We start from the raw sequence: 21,388 nt of genomic DNA, 5'->3' as shown, positions 1-21,388 counted from the left end.
TGACTAAAGGAATATTCTGCATGCATACCCACCAAGTAGATACCATTTTTCCTTGCCTTTTAAAATAAACCTAAAAATATATTTCCTAGCAGCTGTGTAATTGCAAAAAGGAAAAGAAAAAAAAATATGCTCCATTGCAGCGTAATTTACTCACCAGCTATCTACAGGGTTCAGACCTTAACACTTTAGAAATTTGCTGCAGATTTTACTGTATATATTTAGACCAAGGAGCCTATTAGCTTGTGATCTGAGCAAACTTCTTCATTCTCATGAAAATGAGATCCATGGCACTGTTGGCAACCTAAGGCTATAATTATGTTAATCTGACCATTTTAAGACTGAAATATGTTGTTTTAAAATGTTTCCGTATTTTTATTATTCGTAACAATGATCTGAAGAAATTTAGCAAAATGCTAATAAGTTTCTATTCAGTACCCCCTTGTGATTAGAGCATGAAAATGAGTCCAGTGTGGAATTTGTATATTTTTTATTTTGACACAAAATTGTTATCAAAAGAAATGTACTTGTATACATAATCCATCTTAATATAAAAATGACCAAATTTTATATTTAAAATATAGTGAATATATACGTAACACCATCTCAGCGTAAATAGCCTATGTTTTCATTAGACCTCTACTTTTTGTTATCTCCCCCCAAAATGCAAATCAATTTATTTTTGCCAAGAATTTATTTTGAGCAATATTACAAGATAAATTTTTTTTAAAATCAAGAACAACCCCAAAATGCCCAAATCCATGCTTTGAATATAAACATGGGATGGGTCTAGAAGGGATAATGATTCTTGAAATTCTGAGAACATCCAAAAACTTACCTTGAACTAATTGAGCTTCCTCCTCACCAACTGCAGGGCTTTATTCTGGAAGTAATGATATGAATTTTCTTTTCATTCACAAAGAGATCTCTCCCCGATTATATGGGAATGGGGGTGAAAAAAGCACAGATGAGGATAATTGTTCATTTCATACTTATTGTAAATCATTGAAATTTGAGTGTACTTCTTGCTGTACTGGTATGAGATGAGTCGGGGGTCTTTTAGGTAGCTGGGACTAGATTCAGAATCATCAGTTAATTGGGGAATGGAATGATGAAAAGTGTCTTCTTAAATGTGAGTTCAAATGTGAGGATGAACTTTCATCCTCAAGGATGATGTCTTTGCTATAGAATACAGGAAGGTGTTCTCACACTGGCTACATTCACAGTTTCCATTCTGTGCTCAGTTCTTGTGCTTTAAGAAGAGAATGTCTCATTCTCTTCCTCTCCCTAGGAATGTGTTCAAGTGGGGATTATTCATCTTGTTCCTTTTGCTTCACTCGCAAACTCATTGAGTAAGTGCATGAGTGTTTGTTGGTGATGTTAATGATAATGTATGTCTTTCACACATTTCTGCACACACAGTAATGTGGTGATGATTTAGCCTGTTGGGCATTTGTGGCTCCAGAAGCATAAGTACAAAAAGTATGCCTGGAACAATGAGACAGCAGAATTGGAGGCTCAGAGAAGTTCAGGGTCAGGATCACACTCAGAGTGGTGAGATTTCTGCCAACAAGAGCTCCTACAGAGAAACCAAGTCTTTTGATTCATAATCCAGTGCTTGTCCCACCGCCATGCTCCTCTGTCTTCCTTGAGTATTAGGGAGGGAAGGAGTAATGATTGAAGAGGATTATCACACCCATAACACTTTTTAGAAATTAATTTTTATATTGGAGCAGAGATTTCAAAATGGAGCCAATGCTTTGCTGTTCGAATCTGAAGAAACGCCCTCTATTTATTTTGATTCATATCTTCCCATCATCACTAGAGGAGATAAATTTTGCCTGGTGTTGCTTTTCAAAAATAAAAAATATATATAGAGAGAGAAAGATAATACAAAAGAAAAAGGGAGTAGGCTAGTGGGGGAGATGAGCTACCTTTGGATCAGCCTGGAGCACCACTTCTCTTTGAAGTGGTGCTAATCATGAACTTTGAAAAGCATTCCAGAGAAGATAAAGCCTTTTCTTCACATGCCTGGCTTCATGTGGGGGCAGAGAAATCTTGCCCATTGCCGGGGGCAGAGTTTGGGGGAGTAACTAGACAGTATCCACCTCCTTCCTGATGTGGACATTTTATCTCATGGCACATAACTTCTCTCTACAGAGTCGCTGGACCTGGAGCTATCTTGGTTGTTTCTTATGAGGTACTTTGTTCTAGGAATGCAGGGCTTCATTAGAGAGTAGGAACGCTCAAAGGTTTGGCAGTTGACACAGGGAAGCTGACCTAGTCTCTGACGAGGGTCCTCTCTGTATCAGAGCTCAGTGGGGACAGGCTGGTGGCTGGCTAGACTTCTCTTGCCAGTCAGGGCAAGGCAGGGCATGGCAGGGTGTGGGCAGAGATGCTTGCCAAGCTCAGCCTCAGGATATGCACGACTCCCAAACTGCTTGTCTTTGAGGCTGTTATTTATCCAAATAAGGCGAAGCAGTGGTTTTGCTAACCATCTCATATTTCCCAGCCGTGTTCACTGGCTGACTGACTTGATATTTGAACTGAAAACACAGGAAGGTATTCCTTTGAAATGGAGCACTGTTGTGGGGCTCACGCACATCCTAGAGTCATTGTTTGGAAGACTGTTTTTACCCCCCATTTGTAGATAGCATTAATATGGTCGGGTCCATTTCACCCTTCTCTCTTGTAACAATCAGTGCAGGTGTCCTTGTTGAGATATCTCTGCACCTGGTTTTGGACAGAAATAATACTCATTCTTCGGTGGTTCTCAAGCCAGTGCTGTCTTTTGAAGAGCATTCAGAGAAAGTCGGACATCCTCACTGATTTCTTGATACTAGAATGCAAGATTGTTCTGGCATTTCCTAGGTCCTGGCCATGTTATTTGACTTTGGATAAGACACTTGACATCTCTGGGTCCCAGTTTGTTCATCTGTGAAATGGCTGATGATAATATTTATCTGATGGGAGTGATCTGGAGATTAAATGAGCTAATTCTGGAAGGCATTTTGGAGATACAGTATTTCATTAATGTTTAATATTTTTAGAGACTTCCCCATCTCCATCTTCTCCTGGCAGATTTAGTGAAAATATTTACTGCTGGAGAAATTCTAGGTAATTACAAATGCCTAGAATTAAACCCAAAGTTGAATAAGGGCCACCCTCCTGAACTAGAATTTAGCCAAGCCTGGAGTAGGATGGAGATCTCATCATGAGTTTATAGTGACTCCACGTGGCGCTTCCCCTCTTCTCTCTAGAGCAGCAGTTCTCTAAGAGTCGTTCCTGGTCCAGCAGGGCAGCATCCCCTAAGGAATTGTTGGAAATGCTAATTCTTGGTCCCCATTCACACCTCCCAAATCAGGTACTCTCAATGTGAGACCCAGTAATCTTTTAACAAACCCTCTGACTAGTTCTGATGCACACTGGAGGTGGAGAATCACTGACCTAGACCAACTTTCTGGTGCTGTCAGTGGTCTATCTATTCCCTCGGGCAGCTGGTCTTCCCTAACTTCTATCTCTGACCATGCCTTCTTGCCTGGAATACCTAAGAAAGGAAACTCTATTTTACCTACTGAAACTCTACTTCTAATCTATTACCTACTTAAATTTCACCTTTTCGGATTATTGTTACTCAACTAACTCAGCCAGAAGGCTCTCATTCTCTGTGGGCTCTAAGAGTATTTGTCTATCACTCTCATTAAAATGACTCTTGCTTTGTCTTATTTTTAACAGTTATGTACATGCCTTACTTTCCCAACCAGAATGTAAGCTCTTGAAAAGTAGGAATGCCATCTTACAGATCTCTTTACCCCCACACCAGCGCTACCCCTGGACTTGTTACAATGTATGTTAGCCAGCTTTGCATCACTATGACCAAATTGCCTGACAATATCATCTTAGAGGAGGAAAAGTTTCTTTGGCTAGTGGTTTCAGAGGTTCATTCCATGGTCAGCCAACTCCTTTTCTCTGGACCCAAAATGAGGCAGGATATCATGGCGGAAGAGCATGGTAGAGGGAAGCTGCTTTATTCTTAGCAGCCAGGAAGCAGAGAGAGAGAGGCACCAGGAATACAATATAAACCCCAAAGTTATGCCCTCAGTGACCTACTTCCTCCAACTATACCCTACCTTGCCTATAGTTATCACCCAATGCAGTAGTCTTCTTAAATGGATTCATCCACCGATTAGGTTACAGCTTTCATAATCTGATCGTTTCACCTCTGAACATTCCTACATTGTCTCACATATGAGCTTTCTGGGGACACCTCATATCTAAACTATAACACAGTAGCCACTCAGAAAATATCTCATGAACCCACAGAATCTTATAATTGGAATGGGCCCTAGAGAAAATTTTGACCAGATTCTAATTGATAGGTAAAGAAACTGATGTTAACACCTGGAGCAGAATTTAGATTCCATGATTCCCCATTGATGTTCTTCCCCCTCTGTTATGTTGCACTGTCTTCTAAGAGACATACCGGAATTCAGGTCCACTGGTCCAGTCCAAAAACAAGCAGGTGCTCTTACACTGTCTGCCACAGACTCCAACTAAAGCCCAGGAAAACAGATGGGTTTTCAAAGCTGTATTCATTTAATTTATAAACCCACAGCTCTTAGATTTTTTCATTACTAATGAGAACTGGGAAAGCATACTTTTTCACTTCTGAGCCTTTGTAACACAGAGCTTTAATTCTCAGTCTGAGCCATAAGGATTTTCTCAGATAACATACTCTATATACCTAGGATGCTTGTGGAATGTCTTCTGGTTTTGAAGGTTACTTTATGAGTAGGACAAGTGACTCTTTTTAATCCAGGATGAAATGGTACAAGGGCTGTTTGGTTTGACACACCATCATTGTTTTTTCAGGTTTATTTTGAGGGAAAATTGGACTGAAGTGATTCGTGGATTATTGTCTTTCACTTAACCTCTGGGGCTCTTCCCTCACACACTCCTTCGTTCCCCTGACACATTAGCTGATATCGTTCAGCTGAAGATCAAAATAATGACACAGTGAAACACCTTTCATTGGAAGCCATCCATGGATGTCTCTTTAAAAAAGACTCTGCTAACACAGCTCACCTTGCATTAGATGTTTGTTCTAATAAGTGGTAATGGAACTAGCATATATCCTACTGGGATCCATATGAAGAAAGAAGTGGGGTGAATCCTTAGAAAGGCTAAAATCACAACCTAGGTCATCAGAGTTGGTTCCAGGTGAGCTGTGAGGAAAGCAAAGGAAGGTGCAAGGAGGCCCCGTAGGGGACAAACCTACCAGAGAACACTTGGTGATAAGAAACTGGGACTGCTTGAGACTGCTTGAGGCCATGATAAATGGGTATTGGAAGAACAGCAGTCCTGATATTGGAGGAGCTCCTCTGTCAACCATGGTTCAAAATATTAAATGGTAAATTCCCAGAATAAACCGTTCAGAGGTTTTTAATTCTATACCATTCTGATCAGTGTCATGAAATTTTGTGCCATCTCCACTCTTTTCCAAGATGTAAATTATCCCTTTGTCCAGTGTATCCACGCAGTATACAGTACCCACCGTGAGTCACTTAGTAGCAATTCTCAGTTATCAGATCAACTGTCAAACATCACAGTATTTAAGTAACTTTCATTTAACCTAATGATAGCCTCAGAGCACAAGAGTAGTGATACAGGCTATTTAAATATGCCAAAGGGTAGTTGTTAAGTGCTTCCTTTAAGACAAGAGGTAAAATTTCTAAATCAAAGGAAAGAAAAAAAAATACTATATGCTGAGGCTGCTAAGGCCTATAATACATTAATTAATTAAAGCTGATCATAAATATGTATGTAAGGAGAATTTAGAATATATAGGGTTTGGTATAATCCCTGTGGTTTCAGACACCACTAAGGGTCTTGGATTGTACACCCCAAGGATAGGGAAGAGTACTATAGATAGCCATTTGGTTTCCAAGTTGGCATCTGTCATTCATCAATGTGTTTGCCATCATTTTCTTTAATCGGTCTTGAAAACTATCCATCCTTTAAGTTGCAGTTGTAGAACATAAAATTCTATATAATCATCAACTCATTTGGTAAGTTTTGATCTGTCAAATCATCAAACCAAAATATATATACTTTTTAAATTCTCACATTGTCACAATCATCTGAAAGCTATATAGTGCTGTATCTAAACTTCTTCACTTACAACATAATCAACTTTGATAGGTTTCCCTAGTGAAAAGAAAGATGGGCAAAGGGCCCAGAGACAGGGACCTAGCACCTCTGTCAGTGGTTAATGCATCTCCCAGAAATGTCACCCAGTAACAGAATTGGGTCATAATGCTAAGGAATTTTAATCAGATGCGTCCCAGATAATTAGCCCATGAGTAACCTAGTGTCTGATGATAGTATGTATGTATGTCTGTGTATACACATATATACATATGTACAACTAATAGTGATGTAGTGACATCTATATAGTGATAATTTATGAGTGATATGTAATTACATAAATATATATGGACATGATATACATAAGCATAATATATAGTGACATATCTATTAGTTAATTATAAATGATATATAATTAATTATATAACTAATATAATTTGGAGGCATATTTTAGTTAGTTTTTTTTTTTTTTTTAATTGCTGTCACCAGAAGATGACAAGAACAACATAGAGGAGAAAAAGGTTATTTAGCTCCTGGTTTCAAAGGTCCAGTCCATGATCGTCCAATCCATAGCTTTGGGCCCTGGATGAGACAGAACATCAAGGTAGAAGGGTGTGGCTGACAAAAACAGCTCAGGACATGACAGCCATGAAGCAGAAAGAGCTCTGTTCACCAAGGACAAAACATACACCCCAAAGGCACGCCCCCAGGGACCTACTTTCTCCAGTTACACCCTACCTGCCTATGATTAACCCCCAGTTAATCCATTTTAGTGGATTAATCCATTGATTAAATTATACCTTTCATGATTGAGTCATTTCACCTCTAGAAATTCTTGCACTGTCTCCCACATGAGCTTTTAAGATATGGTTCATATCTAAACCATAACAAGACAAGTATATAAAACCTAATGTAAGCCAAGAGACCAACTGGATAATTAGATGCCATGCCCAGAGAGACATCCAGAGATTCTTTTCCTCTGCTGTGAAAATCCAGACCTGTGAGCAAAGCAAGAGAGGCACTTCTCAATGGTGTTTTCCATGTTGTCCACCAAAGTCCAGGAATAGAGTTGCCCCTCAGGGATCCTGGCTGGGAAGGCATTGGGATGTGATTCTTTGCAGAACACACACAGTGTCCTAGAGGACAGGGGCCTTTCCCAGTGGTGGGGGAAGTGAAGCAGTGGGAATCCTGGAACTGAGGTTCTTGCTACCTCACTGCAATGGCCCTCCCACTTATCTGCAGTTTCCCTTTCCAAGTGTCAGTGCCCTCGAGCACAATCATAATCTGAAAATATTAAATGGAAAATTCCAGAAGCAATTAATAAGTTTCAAATAACTTTTACTACGGCATATTGTTGTAATTGTCCTGTTTTATTATGGTTGTTGTTCATCTTGTAGTGTGCCTAATTTGTAAACTAAACTGTATCATAAGTTTGTATGTTATAGGAAAAAACATAGTATATATAGGGCTGAGACTATCCACCATTTAAGGGTCTTGGAATGTGTCCTCTAGGAATAAGTACTGCTGTGCTTCTCAGCTACCAGAAGTTGGGCAAGATACTTAATTCCCCATGCTTCATTTCCTAACCATTCAAATGGGGCAGTAAGTAGGTATTTCACTGAGTTCTGGGGGCCATGAAATGAAACTGTAATTGAAATCACTTTGTAATCTGCAAACTGGTGGGTGATTATCAGTGTGTGTTTGCAGGAGGTGATGTATAATTACATAAGTATATGTGAGCATGATACACATAAGCATATTATGAAATAGAATAAAATTGCATGAAATTAAATAAAATCAAAATTGAAAGCACTTTGTAAACTGTAAACTGCTGGGTTATTATAATGAGTATTTCCAAGGGAGGGGAAGGCATCTAAAATTTTTTATACAATAAGAAGTGTTATAAGTAAATACAGCAATATATTATATGTTGATAAGTTAAATAGACTTTTTGAAACCCATCATCAAAAGAAAATATCTAAGGCACTGCATAGTTTGAGTTTGGTAACATAGATGATGTGTCAGCAACAAATTTAGAAAATGATAAAAGGGAGTCAAGCATACGAGGACTGTTTCCATCCAAGAAATGGGTGGATGTGCAGACAAGGAGATAAAAAATGAGGAGTAGTTGGCTCCATCTGTTCCAAGTGTTTAGAAACAAGATATGAATGTACAAACTGTAACTATTTTAGGTACAAAAGGAGGTTGTCCTTGGCCTGGATAACACAGGAGTAGCCCAGTGGAAAGTCAGGTATCTGGGAGAGAGAGCCTTCTTTCTTTATCTCTCCTGTGGCTCTGCATGGTTATTGATTGTGGCTTGGAAGTTAAATGATTTATTTAATATTTCTTTTTTATTCTGTTCCACACTGAGATCTTTCTCAGCGTAGGGCATAGAACTGCTCCACCAGGTCCTGTGTTGGAGGACTCAGCAGAGTTCTTTGGGTCAAAATATTTGTGAAAATTAACTTCATCTTAAATATATAGCCATCAGTTGGCTGGACCCTCTCTTTCCTGAGAATTCAGTAATTTTGGCAACAGACTGTCTGTCACATGACTGGTAGACATTCCATTTATGATCAAATGAAACACTTAATAGGTTAATAAGACCTCACAAATGACCATCTTTGCAATTTTTAACAGCTTAAACAAGATGTATTTGAAATATGTCCAACATAATAATCACTTGCTCTCTCACAATATCATCATTATGTTTATGGGCACATTTTGGGGTTTCTTTTAGCATACTTAAGTGTTGTTTTTTTTAAAGTCAATAAAGAAATGAACAAGAAAGGCTAGTAAGGAATAAATTTCACAATACTATTGGCTTTCCCGGAGCATAGAAATTATTTCCTACTGAGGTAATGCTGAATATTTACTAGCATGTCCTTTCTTAACACTAACTCAAAAGAAATAAATTGCTTCCACTTTTCTTATAGCCTTAGTCAATGAAAGGAAGAGGGGAAATGAATAGCAGGACACTTTATGCACTGCTGGGAAAGAGTAATTTGACAAAGGCTGTTGCATCCCAAGGTAGGCAGGGCTGAGAAGGATCTGGTGAAGTAATCAGACGAGAGCATGCGGGTGTCGGGAGTTGACTGTATGCAGACTGAGCCAAACTTTGTGGTAAGAACTGAGTCTGAGGAAGCCCTTCTCTGGAGGGCACGCTCCACTCGGGTGAAGCCATTGGGCCCCGTGTATGGCACCAGGATATTGCTTAGGAAATTAGCATGTCTGGTTCATTAGCTGCTACTCTGGGGCCTTGGGATATTGAACTCCCCTTTTCTCTGGGGTGAGCTTCATGCTTACTAGAGAGCATTTAACTCATCCTGATTCACCACAGGATTGGGCTGGCTTTCAAGCTCCTGACAGTGAATTACTGCCCTCGTAATGACGAAGCCATGCCGGCTCTGGCTCTGTGCACACAGCGCCCTGGAGCATTTTGAAAGTGAAAGGAAATTGCTCTGAACAGGGCAGGAAGGAAGAGGTGGGAGAGGATAAGCCAGACCTCCTCTCACATGGTACCCACTGACTCACGTGGTAGCGGGGTCCAAGAAGCCACTGCTCTCTAGGGCGTACGACATAGAATAGTGTGTCGCACATGGAGTGATGCATTGGTCAAACAGCACGGAGAGTTCAGTCTTGTTTCCTGGTGGGGGACAGCATGACCCCAGACACTTCACAGCCCATGTCTGGAACAAGCAGTCCTACATGTCACAGACAGCAGGTAAAGCGAGCTCCAGGAGCCCCGCTCATTAGCACGCCTCGTGCCATAAAACAGGGACTGTGGGAGGCGCGGGAGGAGTGGAAGCGTGGCTTCTTCAGTCAAGGGAGGCAGCCCCTGCATCCATCCCCCTTCCTGGAAAGCCCGCCTCTGACTGGAGAAACAAAACCTGCCAAATGTATACCAGATGCCTCCCATTTGTGCGTCCCATGATCTGGTGAGAAATAACAAACCCTTGCTGATTAGATTAAAAAATCACAACAAGGGGTTTCACATTCCTTCTACTCTCCCGACCTCTTAGGTAGCATCTCTTGCAACCACTTCATCCAAATATTGTTTCTAATGAGACATCCTAGGAGGGAGGCAATGTCATGTGCTCTGTTTTTCCCCTTCTTTAATGGCCACGAAGCGATCCCAGGCAGTAAACAGTTTTGTTGGGTTTTTTTTTTTTTTTTTTTTTTTTTTTTTTAGAAAGCCTGCAACGCAGACTGGATTTGGTCTTAAGAGACCTCGTCAGGGCATTCTTTTGGTCAACGAGAATAACCTCCTTAAAATGTTTGAAAAATGTACAGGCTGCCCAGAGCATGGCAGTCGGGTGTGGCATGAGGCCAGCCCAGCGTTTAGAGCTCAGTGTCACAGGATTCCCAGTTGGAGAGCCACTGGGTGCCACTCAGTCCCCGAGGACTCAGAAAGCGTGACGTGGATAAAACACAACCTACCTGCAAGCAAAGGAGGCGCTTCCGTCTCCCTCACTTTCGCCAATCGTGTGTTAATACCTGTCCCCCGGCTGAGAGCTGCACAAGCCACTTCTTGTTGTGGATACGCACTTCCTTGTCCCCGTCCCCCTGGGAGTGAGTGGCCGTGCTGACAGTGGTGCGCAGGGGGAGGTCTCTGGAGAATGTCCTGCCTGCTCCTCTTTCATCTTGCTTAGGGTGGGGTTGCTGGGATCTGGGGCCTTTCTCCTCTTTTGAGTAGCTGTGCCTTGCCCTGTCTTTCCTTCTCATTTCAGCTGTGTTTTCCAGTTGCTTACCCGGTGTTGTGAAGGACTGGTGAATGGCTGCTACCCAAAGTTCAGCTTAGTCAAGGCAGGCTGGTTAATTAATAGACAGCCTCCTTTATCGCCCATGTTTTCCCTTCAGTATTATGAACCTAGGGAAGAGGCTCAGGTTTCCTTCACTTGCCAATTCCTGAACTTCAAAAGTCTGGCAGCAGAATGGGTTTGGGGCACTGGTCTAGGTTTTCACAGCAGCACTCTTAACAGAAAACTGATCTAAGAGTTGGTCCTTGGAAGCGATTAGCAGGTTGGGTTTTCTTGATGGTTTCGTTTCTTGGCTTGCTTGTTTAAACAATCCTGTTTGACCTAGGTAAAATCGATTTGGTAATATTTTCTTGATTTAACCCATTTACCTAGGCCTCTTAAGACTTCCTTTGCTGGTATGTATTTTCCCTGTAAGCAATTGTTGAAGGACTGACTCACCCGTGCGGTAGCCTGTGGTTGGATGTGGGCTGAGGTTATTCAGTGACTAATTTCCAAGGGGAGGAGAAATTGGCTTATCATAGGGAAGGCTACTTTTTACCCATGCCTGTGGCAGCTCTGCTCTGAGAACTGGGTAAAGCAAAATGGTCTTTACTGGTTGTGAACTCTCAAGCTGGGGAATGTTTTAGGATCTCCGCGTCCTTTGTGATGATTTCATCAGAAGAGAAAGCTGCCTAAGATATCCGAGAGTGGAACTGAGAATTTAGATGAAGCCAGCAAACAAAGGGATCACATAACCGGGAGCTGAGCCAATGTGCCTTTTTCACAGCGTAATTATACAGGTGGTTTCCTGAAGAAAAAGTAAGTGGCTTTAATTCTTCCAGGATCAAAGTATATCCTAAGAATTCTCTTCTCCAGTTACTTCATTGTGTGGTCTTATGGAGTGGTATGTTTACAAATTCTAGACTTGCAAGGGTGGGGTTTGAAATACAATAAACTATATATATAATATTCTCTTTCTGCAAAGCATATATCTCTGCATTCTAAATGTTCCACAGAGAGACACGATACATGAGACAGCTTCCCCAAATGATGTTAGATAGACATTTTTCATGCTAAATTTTTTTTTTCCCCAGAAACAATTTTAAGGTGTTCTTTCTTATCCTACCTTCAAGAAACTTCTAAATAAGTGATATTTTTTTGGCTTACACAGGGCTTTGGGAAAATGAAACAGAGCTGTAGATAAAAATTCCTAACTCAAACTTCAAATAATTAATTTGAAGCCATCCAAAGTATTTCTTAGACTGTTGGAAATATGGGGCAAACATATTGAGCTGAGTGTTATGGGAGGAGACAATAGCCGCCTACCCCGGTCCACGGTGATAAGACTCTGAAGGAAATTTCCCTCTTTATAAAAACCAGTAGGGCTCAAATAACCAAGACACAGTAGTGATTTGGGCAGTAATGGAGAGAGGAAAAGATGCCCACATACCATATGAATGAGGGAGAATAAGTAGTCTGGAGAATAGTCCGGTTCCTACATCGCCAGATAATTGAACACATTCTATCTGAGCTTACGTTCAGGGGGGAAAAAATATGTATTGAATTCAGAAGAATCATTATGTTTGTGTTTAGGTTATCTTTTTCTTGCTATGATATGAAATTCTTTAAATATCATAAATTTTCTGGGGAGAAAGTATTAAGGATACCACATAGCCAGAGACTTTTTTAACTTACTAAGAGTAAGGAGATGATTTCTAGAGACCAGAGACATAAGAGAGGCTGATGGCAGAATAAATTCAGATATATTAAGGTGAATGGCAATTCCGTATATATCTTCAGCCTTGTGTGTGTGTTTGTGCTTTGTTTATTTTTTTAATTATTTTTTTATTAGTTGCTCTTACCTTGTAAGGTTAACATAATTTTCTCCTAGGAGATCTAACTTTGAGTACTAGAACAGGAAAACCTCAATATGTATTTAATGCCATGTTTTTACCAAATAGCCAGATAGTTAAAAAAAACAAAATGAAATAAAATTGTATAGATGTGTCACTCTAGGAAGTATTGACATGGGAAGAACACAAGTCCGAAAGGCGGAGGTTGTTTTAAGTTATGAATTATAAGACTCTGAGTCATCACCTGCTTCAATCAGACGAACGTCTGCAGAGTCAAGGAAGTCTACTTTTTATTGGACTAGCAAGTGGCCTCCTTGGGAGATCACACTGAAGACCTGGAGAAGATTCTCTCTTCTCATCTTCCAGTACTTTGACACACCCTAAGAGTGAGTTGTCTTTGGTTCATACCTTTTAGTGTATGAACCCAAGGTATTTTATTTTCAGAGATTATTCTAGTTGTAGGCTTAAAACCTATTTCCCATGACTTAATGGGATAATCATGTCATTCTCTTCTTGGGCTCTGGAGACAAGGATGAAATTAACAGGGCACTTTTTAAAACTGTCTTGGAAAGTCAGTCATCACTTGGCAAATCAACAGGAGAATTCTGTCAAAGACTTCCAAACTTCAAAGTCACTTGATTGATAGAAACATTGATGCTCCAATCACCTGTTCTTTCATAATTGAATGCTTATATTTGAGTCCACTGTGGATAGCTCAGTAGCTCAGTGACTTATTCAATGACCCTGTTGGATGATAGCATTATGATTTTGAAGTGGACCAGGCAGGGCTGATACACAGCATTACCACCAGGTACACAATGCCAATTGCTGTTGGCTAGGATCATCCTCAGTAGCTAAAGTTCCATTGTGCTTGATTGGCACCCATGCCATACTAGATATTGGCTGTTAAATATTTTGACTATCACCCACATTCCCCATATGAATTTACAACACAGTGTCACAGAGTTATTCTTAACTACTTGTTATATTTCTTTTTGATCATGTCTACATATGTCACCAGAAAGTCTAATGAATTTTTTCCTAATGAGAATTTTTTTAATGTTTCATTTATAAAATGCAATGCCTAGCCATTTCTTTTTATATCCCAAACACATTTTAAAATGCCCATACAGATATCTCTGCTGTTTAAAAAAAATATTCAACTTTTTATTAATTAAAATTAATTTTACAGTTTTCTTTTATTAACATTATTTATCTCCTAGACAGTTTTATACTCCCTAAAATCTAGATGGCTCTTTTTAGTATTGTGCCAGAAAGAAGAAAGTTTCTACTGGGTGTTAATTGGAGTCACAATTCCCCAAACCAAGATGCTGTCTAAAGCAGAACAAAGAGAGAAAAGAGAACAGAGAACAGGGACAAGCTTGGTTAGAACTATTGTTCAACCCAAAGGGGTTCTAGACGTTTGGAGTCTTTCAGGGGAGAGGTATTTTCTTCTCTCTCTCTCTGTCTCTCTCTCTGTCTCTCTGTCTCTCTCTCTCTGTCTCTCTCTCTCTCTCTGACAGGAGCACGACACAGGGTATTAATGACAATAATGACAAGTTGCCATTTGTTATTAACTTGTCTTGGGCACTGTGTGATCTATATGATGCTTTATGGAAGGTGCCATGTTTGAATCAATATGATGAATTTATCTTGATGTTCATTTTGGTTGATTATTGCTTTATTTGGTTTGACTGCTCAGAGAATGCAGTCAGATATCTCACTGCTGGCTAAGCCGGTCCTTCTTACATTTTATGACCTCTGAAGCCCTGCTGACCCATCCCGTTCTTTTCATCGAATCCTACATTGTAGAAGACTGAGTGGGAGAGGCATTTATAGAGGCTGGGTGCCGATTTCCTACAAAACCTGTCACATGGTGGCTGTAGCCGTTCTAGAATGAGAACCATGCTGGTATATTATCCCACAGTGACCTTGGGAGTGGCCATCCTGGTCTACGGCCCTGCACACCTGAGTCATGAGGGTGTCAAGTGAGCAGAGAGAGGATTGCTTGGGCTGCCTAGATCTGGATCCACACAGGTAAGAAGATGAACAGAATTCCAGGGATACGAACAACCTGAGGATACCACAGGAGGACAGACTGGCCTGTGAGGGTAGGAACTCAGTGTGTGACATGAGAGGAGATAAATTGTGCTTGTGAGTGATTAACCAAAACAGGTCCCCAGAAACAGCCCCTAAGGGAGCTGAGAAGCCAATTTGCTGATGCCCAGGAACAGAACACTCAACGGGCTTCAATTTGTTGCTACCTATTTGTACCTCGTGTGTACTTATAATCAGTGACTTTTGTTATGAAATCCACTATAACAGGTGGAACTTCCTGGTCCCATCAAGGGTTCTGCATTGCTAAATTCTCCCAGGGTCAGGAAGCTGTGGAAGACCCACTGGTTCTTGGCCTGTGTTCTACCATGTGTATAAAAGAACTCAGCCTGTCCCTGGCAGGAACTTATGGGCTTGTTCAGAACTATACCTTCCAGTAATGTATGGCTCTTCCTAAGTGCTTGGTAAATGTTGTTTACTAAACAAATGAAATCATGTGATAAGGAATTGATTTCTTTGTATTTAAGGCTGAGGGATCCGTTTCATTTTCAAGTTCCTCTTGTTGCCTTTGTTTTTTCTACTCTTTCCCCCCATCGGCCAACTAATACATGACAGTAGAATGTATTGGGACGTGTCACACATTCTTGTGGTTGTACATGATATGGCGTTACACTGGTCATGTATTCGTATATGAGCATAAGAAAGTGATGTCTCATTCATTCTCCTGTCTCTCCTATTCCCAACCCCCCTCCTTTCTCTTCATTCCCCTTTGTCTAATCCAGTGAACTTCTGTTCTTTCCTTCTTCCCCCTCCTTATCGTGTGTTAGCATCCACATGTCAGAGAGAATATTTGGCCTTTGGTTTGGGCCGGGGGGACTGGCTTATTTTACTTAGCATGATAGTTTCCAGTTCCATCCATTTATGGGCAAGTGCCATAATTTCGTTCTTTATGGTGAATATTCCATTGTGTATATGTACCCCATTTTCTTTATTCATTCATCTGTTCAAAGGAAGCTAGGTTGGTTCCATAGCTTAGCTCTTGTGAATTGACCTGCTATGATCATTGATGTGGCTGCATTTTAAGTCTTTGGGGTATATACTGAGGGATAACTGGTGATTCAGTGGTTCCATCAATTGGTGATTCCATTCCAAATTTTCTGAGTAATCTACTTACTCTTTTCCAATCGTTCATCTTTTGTCAGTACATCTGGGTTCTTGTTTGTTCAAGGGTTCCCCTCTCTCTTCATGCCACTATCTCATCCCCTCTGTAACCATTTATACTCTTCCTGTCTATCACACCTCTTGGAAGTTAGGATAGGTAATTTGGGCTTCCATGATGGCACAGATAGGACTTGAAGCAAGGGCCAAGGCTGTCTGTCCTGTCCCTTGTAGCCAATTAGAGAATTTCAGTATCAAAAATCATATCCTGAATCGTTATCAAAAATCATATCCTGAATCGTTTGTATTTTTTTATTCAGGCCCTTGCTAAACACAATAGCGTAATTGAAATTACAGATTCATTTCCCTTTTCCCCATTGACTTCATCCTTCTGCTATTGCTTTTTTACAGGAGAGTCAGTGGGAGACTCTGGCAGCTTCTGAACTGGGAGGGAATAACACATCCGAAGACTAGGCTGTGACAGCAGAAAGCCCTAGTCACTATGGCTGTGCCTGCAGGTTCCTTACACCGCATGGCACCTCAGAAGGTGTACGGTCAGGATTCTTTACCCCTCAGCTTCCCAATTATGAGTTTGACTACAATTTTACTATTACCTCCAGGATCATTATCCCCTCCCCCAACTTCTCAGTCTGGTTTCTCGTAAGCTCAAATAAGATTTGGTGGATGAATGGAACTCCCAAGCTTCCCCCAGGGATCTCCTTTGACTCTCTAGTCAAGTCTTGTTGATTGTATTAGCTTGGAAAGCTGGAAGAGGTGATTACTGTTTCCCAGGTCTAACAGTAGGAAAACATGTCCAGGACACGTTTTCCAAAACAATTTCAGAACTATTGATACATTAAACCCACATTTATTAAGAGTCTGTAAGAAACTATGATTTTAAAATTTAAACCACTGCAATATTTTCTCTCCAAGCCCGACAGCATTGAGCTCTATGTCAGGTATATTCATTTACTGTGGTCACTATAACAGTACTTAAAATTGGATGACTCTCGGGTTGCAGGTGTAGCTCAATGGTAGCATGCTTGTCTAGCATGTGTGAGGTCCTGGGTTCAATCCCCAGCACTGGGAGGAAAAATCCTAGCTTAAAACACCACACATTTATTATATCATAGAGGTCAGAATTCCAAAATGAGTTTCACAGGCCAGCATCAACCTATGGGCAGGACCACCCTTTTTCTAGAAAATATACGGGACAATCCATTTGTTGACCTTTTGCAGCTTCTGGAAGCTATGCACATTTCTTTGCTCATGCCTCCTTCTGTCTTCAAGTCAGCAGTGTAGCACCTTCTAGTCTTTCTATGTCTGACTCTGCCTCCATCATCATAGCTCACCCCTTACGTGCAGTCTCCTGCTTCCCTCTTGCACATATAGACCTTTGCAATTGCAGCGAGAATACCTGGATAATCTCCATTCTCAGCATCACACTCAGACCTCTCTAAAAACACAAATTTCAAAGTAGACTTTCTAATTCCTTTATTTATTTTTTCAGATGCAGAGAGAAATTGTTTATGCAAGAGGAGATGGCCCTGGTGCCTCTCGACCTGGATCCACAGCTCATCCACCCCACGCAATTCCCAATTCTCCACCATCCACTCCTGTGCCTCATTCCATGCCTCCCTCCCCATCCAGAATTCCTTATGGGGGCACTCGCCCCATGGTTGTTCCTGGCAATGCCACCATCCCCCGGGACAGACTCTCCAGTCTGCCGGTCTCCAGATCCATCTCACCAAGCCCAAGCGCCATCTTAGAAAGAAGAGATGTCAAGCCCGATGAAGACATGAGCAGCAAAAACATCGCGATGTACAGAAATGAGGGTTTCTATGCTGACCCTTACCTCTATCATGAGGGAAGGATGAGCATAGCCTCATCCCACGGAGGGCACCCCCTGGATGTCCCTGATCACATCATTGCATATCACCGCACAGCGATTCGGTCAGCGAGTGCTTATTGTAACCCCTCCATGCAAGCGGAAATGCACATGGAACAATCACTGTACAGACAGAAATCAAGGAAGTATCCAGATAGCCATTTACCCACTCTGGGCTCCAAAACACCCCCTGCCTCTCCTCACCGAGTTAGTGACCTGAGGATGATAGACATGCACGCACATCATAATGCTCACGGCCCCCCTCACACCATGCAGCCAGACCGGGCCTCGCCAAGTCGTCAGTCCTTTAAAAAGGAACCAGGCACCTTGGTATATTTTGAAAAGCCCAGGAACACTCCAGGATTATCCGGCATTGTGGACCTTGGCCCTCCTCTAGTTGAGAAGCAAGTTTTTGCCTACAGCACTGCTACAATCCCCAAAGACAGAGAGACCAGGTAAGGCATGGGAAGGGTAGCCACGGGTGGTCTGGGCTTATGTGTTGCTGGGGGAGGGCTGCTCTCCAGAAATCAAATCAGAGAACAAATGCCAAATAATAAATGCCAAGCTCCAGCCTTGTGCTTTATGGGTGCCACTGAGGGCACAGAGGAGCATCCAAGGTCGGCCTTCTCTGCAAATAGCTTCTGAATCAATGGGGTCCTGTGAGGTACACAGTAGCCATGGTAAAGAGGACAAGTGTGCCCACAAGGACCATCAGTCATCAGGTCTCTGGACCGTGGTCTTGCCAGCATTATCACTAGTATAAATCTGAATCATATAGAAGAAAATTGTGATTAGCAGAGAACTATTCAGAGAAATAGATCAAGAGATCATAGTAATTGATCTGCTGAAGAAAATAAGAAGTGAGTGGTTTGTTCGCAGTGGCAATTTCTGTTTTTCCTTTAGAATGCAATTTTGTTTTCTCATCTGGTTTTGGGAAATGGAAAGAATGTGTCATTGCCTGTCTTGTAGGATGTTAAAATGTGAATTTGCATGAACATAGAATGGTTTAGATTTAATATCCACTCAGGAATGCTGCTAAAATCAGCAAAACTTTTCTCGTGAATGAGGCACTCTGGGTATTTAAATTTCTTTTTATCTGCATATATTGGTATGATTTACCAGTGCAGAACCTTCCTCTCATGTTTTGAAACCCCTCCAAAATTTATAAAGTAATAATAGAAAAGCAAATTTTGGTACAGGGAATTTCTCTAACCTGAATGGGTTGAAGGAAATCAACATAATAATTTTACACTCATAAAAATCTAGTCAAGGAAATTGAGGCCAAAAGGGTGAAGCATTTTATCTTGTCATCATATGTGAATTCACAAGGTATGTAAAAAATAAGAATCAGATATTCAGCCATTCAGAACCTTCTTAGAACCACTGTTCCTCACTAAAAATGGTATTATCACTTACTATTATTATATAACCTTATAAAAAGAAGGCCAAACTTGTGAATGGAATGTGAACTGTCTACATCAATGTTTTCACACAGAAATCAGACAGTCCTGTCCCCTTTAGCAAAATTTATCAGGAAAAGCTTGTCCCTCCTTATTTGTTCAGTCATAAGGAATCTCACAAGAGACAGATTTCAGGAGAATGGAACAAGAATGAACATGAACATTTTGGGTCATTAAGGCAACAACAGATTCTAACTCACACAGCTAAAAAACCTCAGTGGTGACTGGCTGTTGGAAGAACTAAGAAATATTAAGGATTTGAAAATAGTATTCACTCTCTCCTTTTCATAGTTCTTAGGAATTGAAAATTTTGAGAATCAAAGATAGGGACTCTTCTCATAATCACAGACGGTGAAGGGGGTGGAATGAAAGTCCACAGTGGCTGGCTGGAACAGACCAGTGTCACAGCTGGAGAGGAATCTACCAGGACGTGTCATGGGGCTTGGAGCTTGTGCTATGTGCTTTGCAGAAAGGGCAACAGATGTGTCCCCTGCAGTGGATTATGAGGTATGGATTGAGGAATGGTGTATCACCGAGAAGATGGAATTTAAAGCCACAAGAATTTAGTCCAGAAAACAATAAAAAGAATCCATCTTCTGGATATAATGTTGAGAGCCAGGATTTGTCCTCCCTCTCATCCCACCATGCTGACACCTCCCACACTGCCCACCTTGAGGGTATCAGAAGATCAAGAGCCCTATCCCACCGTGATCATGTTAAACTGGGTCCACCCCCTGGGTTCTGGGTACATTTTAGCCAACAGTGGTATTTGCCTCCTTCCCAGTGCCTAGTGGGGTGTCATCCATGTAATTACCACATGTAAAGAACTTCAGGGCTTCGCTGAGCTGTGTTTGTCAGGGATTTGTTATTGGAGGGAATCAAACAAGTATCTTCTGCAGACCTGAGAGTCTTCCCTATGCAGCTCCCTGACCAAAACATGGAAGGACATGAGCTTTCAGTGCCATCTGCATTCTTTTAGAACCTCCACTCTCTTTTTAAAAAGGATTTGCCTGCCTCAGAGACATTTTTGCTAAATCTTAGAAGATTCTATTCTTTTTATAGAAAACACTTTTTAGAAAGTCTAAATTAGTATACATCTAAAACAGAAAATATTAGAAATACTGACCAAAAAAGATTAATGTTCACCTAAAATGTACTGTCATAATTATCATCGTATTCTTACATATGACTGTAATTATGAATATAATTTAACATTTTCATATTTTCCCTTCCCCAAAATGTGAAATGGCACAGAACACATCTGGCTAGGTGACTCCTCACCTGTTAGTGAACTTAGCTCCAAAAGTTAGAATTGGGGTGTTTGTGCAAGACTGTTCTCTAATAGCCCTACACAGAGACACACATATACATAAACACACCCATACACAAGCCCGTGGACATAATACATAGACACACCTACGTGCACAAACACATATGTATACACAGAGAGAAACATACAGATGCCCACAGACACACACACACACACATATAGACATATACACATATAACTCACAGATATATTTACACCACATAGACATACAGACCCACAAAGATACACAGATCTACACACAGATACATACACCCCACAGATGCAAAGAGACACACAAACACACACAGATATACAGCACATAGACACAGGTACAGACATACATGCAGACACTCAAACACCCTCTGGATTAACAGCTGCTGTTAGTAGAAGACTAACCTCTGCCCCAACTCAGCCAGACAGGTGCCAAGAGTAAATAGTGACTTTCTTGTCAAAAGAACTCAACTCTAGAACTTTTGTTCTCAGTCTCCCCACCCCCCTACACACTACTTCCAGAACAGGTAAGAAGGTGGGACAAAGGGAATAGTGTGGGATTTGTACCACATTTCCTTCTTTCTAGCTACCCCTCCGAAACTGACAGTGAACTCTTCAACAGCTCGTTGATTAGGCTGAAATGCAGGGTTGCTGGGTGTTTTATAGCTATTGATGGCAGCTGTCATTTATTTTACCTTTTTTATGAGCCAAGCCTATGTAAGTAGTTTGCACACATCAGGAGATGTACTTGTCATGAGAACCCACTAGTAGCACCCCTCCTTTACAGATGG

General features: G+C 41.0%; 1 protein-coding gene across 14 annotated transcripts in view; it reads left to right on the top strand.

The window, feature by feature from the left end:
- The window catches only part of Kiaa1217 (KIAA1217 ortholog), a 458,856-nt gene that overhangs the window by 375,702 nt on the left and 61,766 nt on the right, over positions 1-21,388 (top strand). For all 14 annotated transcript variants that reach the window (XM_076832183.1, XM_076832182.1, XM_076832181.1 and 11 more), the window contains one exon: positions 17,460-18,292. In XM_076832183.1, the coding sequence (XP_076688298.1) occupies positions 17,460-18,292 (833 nt within the window). The remainder of the gene's footprint in view (positions 1-17,459; positions 18,293-21,388) is intronic.

Source organism: Callospermophilus lateralis, chromosome 13, assembly GCF_048772815.1.
Source record: "Callospermophilus lateralis isolate mCalLat2 chromosome 13, mCalLat2.hap1, whole genome shotgun sequence".
Classification (NCBI taxonomy): Eukaryota; Metazoa; Chordata; class Mammalia; order Rodentia; family Sciuridae; genus Callospermophilus; species Callospermophilus lateralis.
This window is presented reverse-complemented; position numbering and strand designations above follow the sequence as displayed.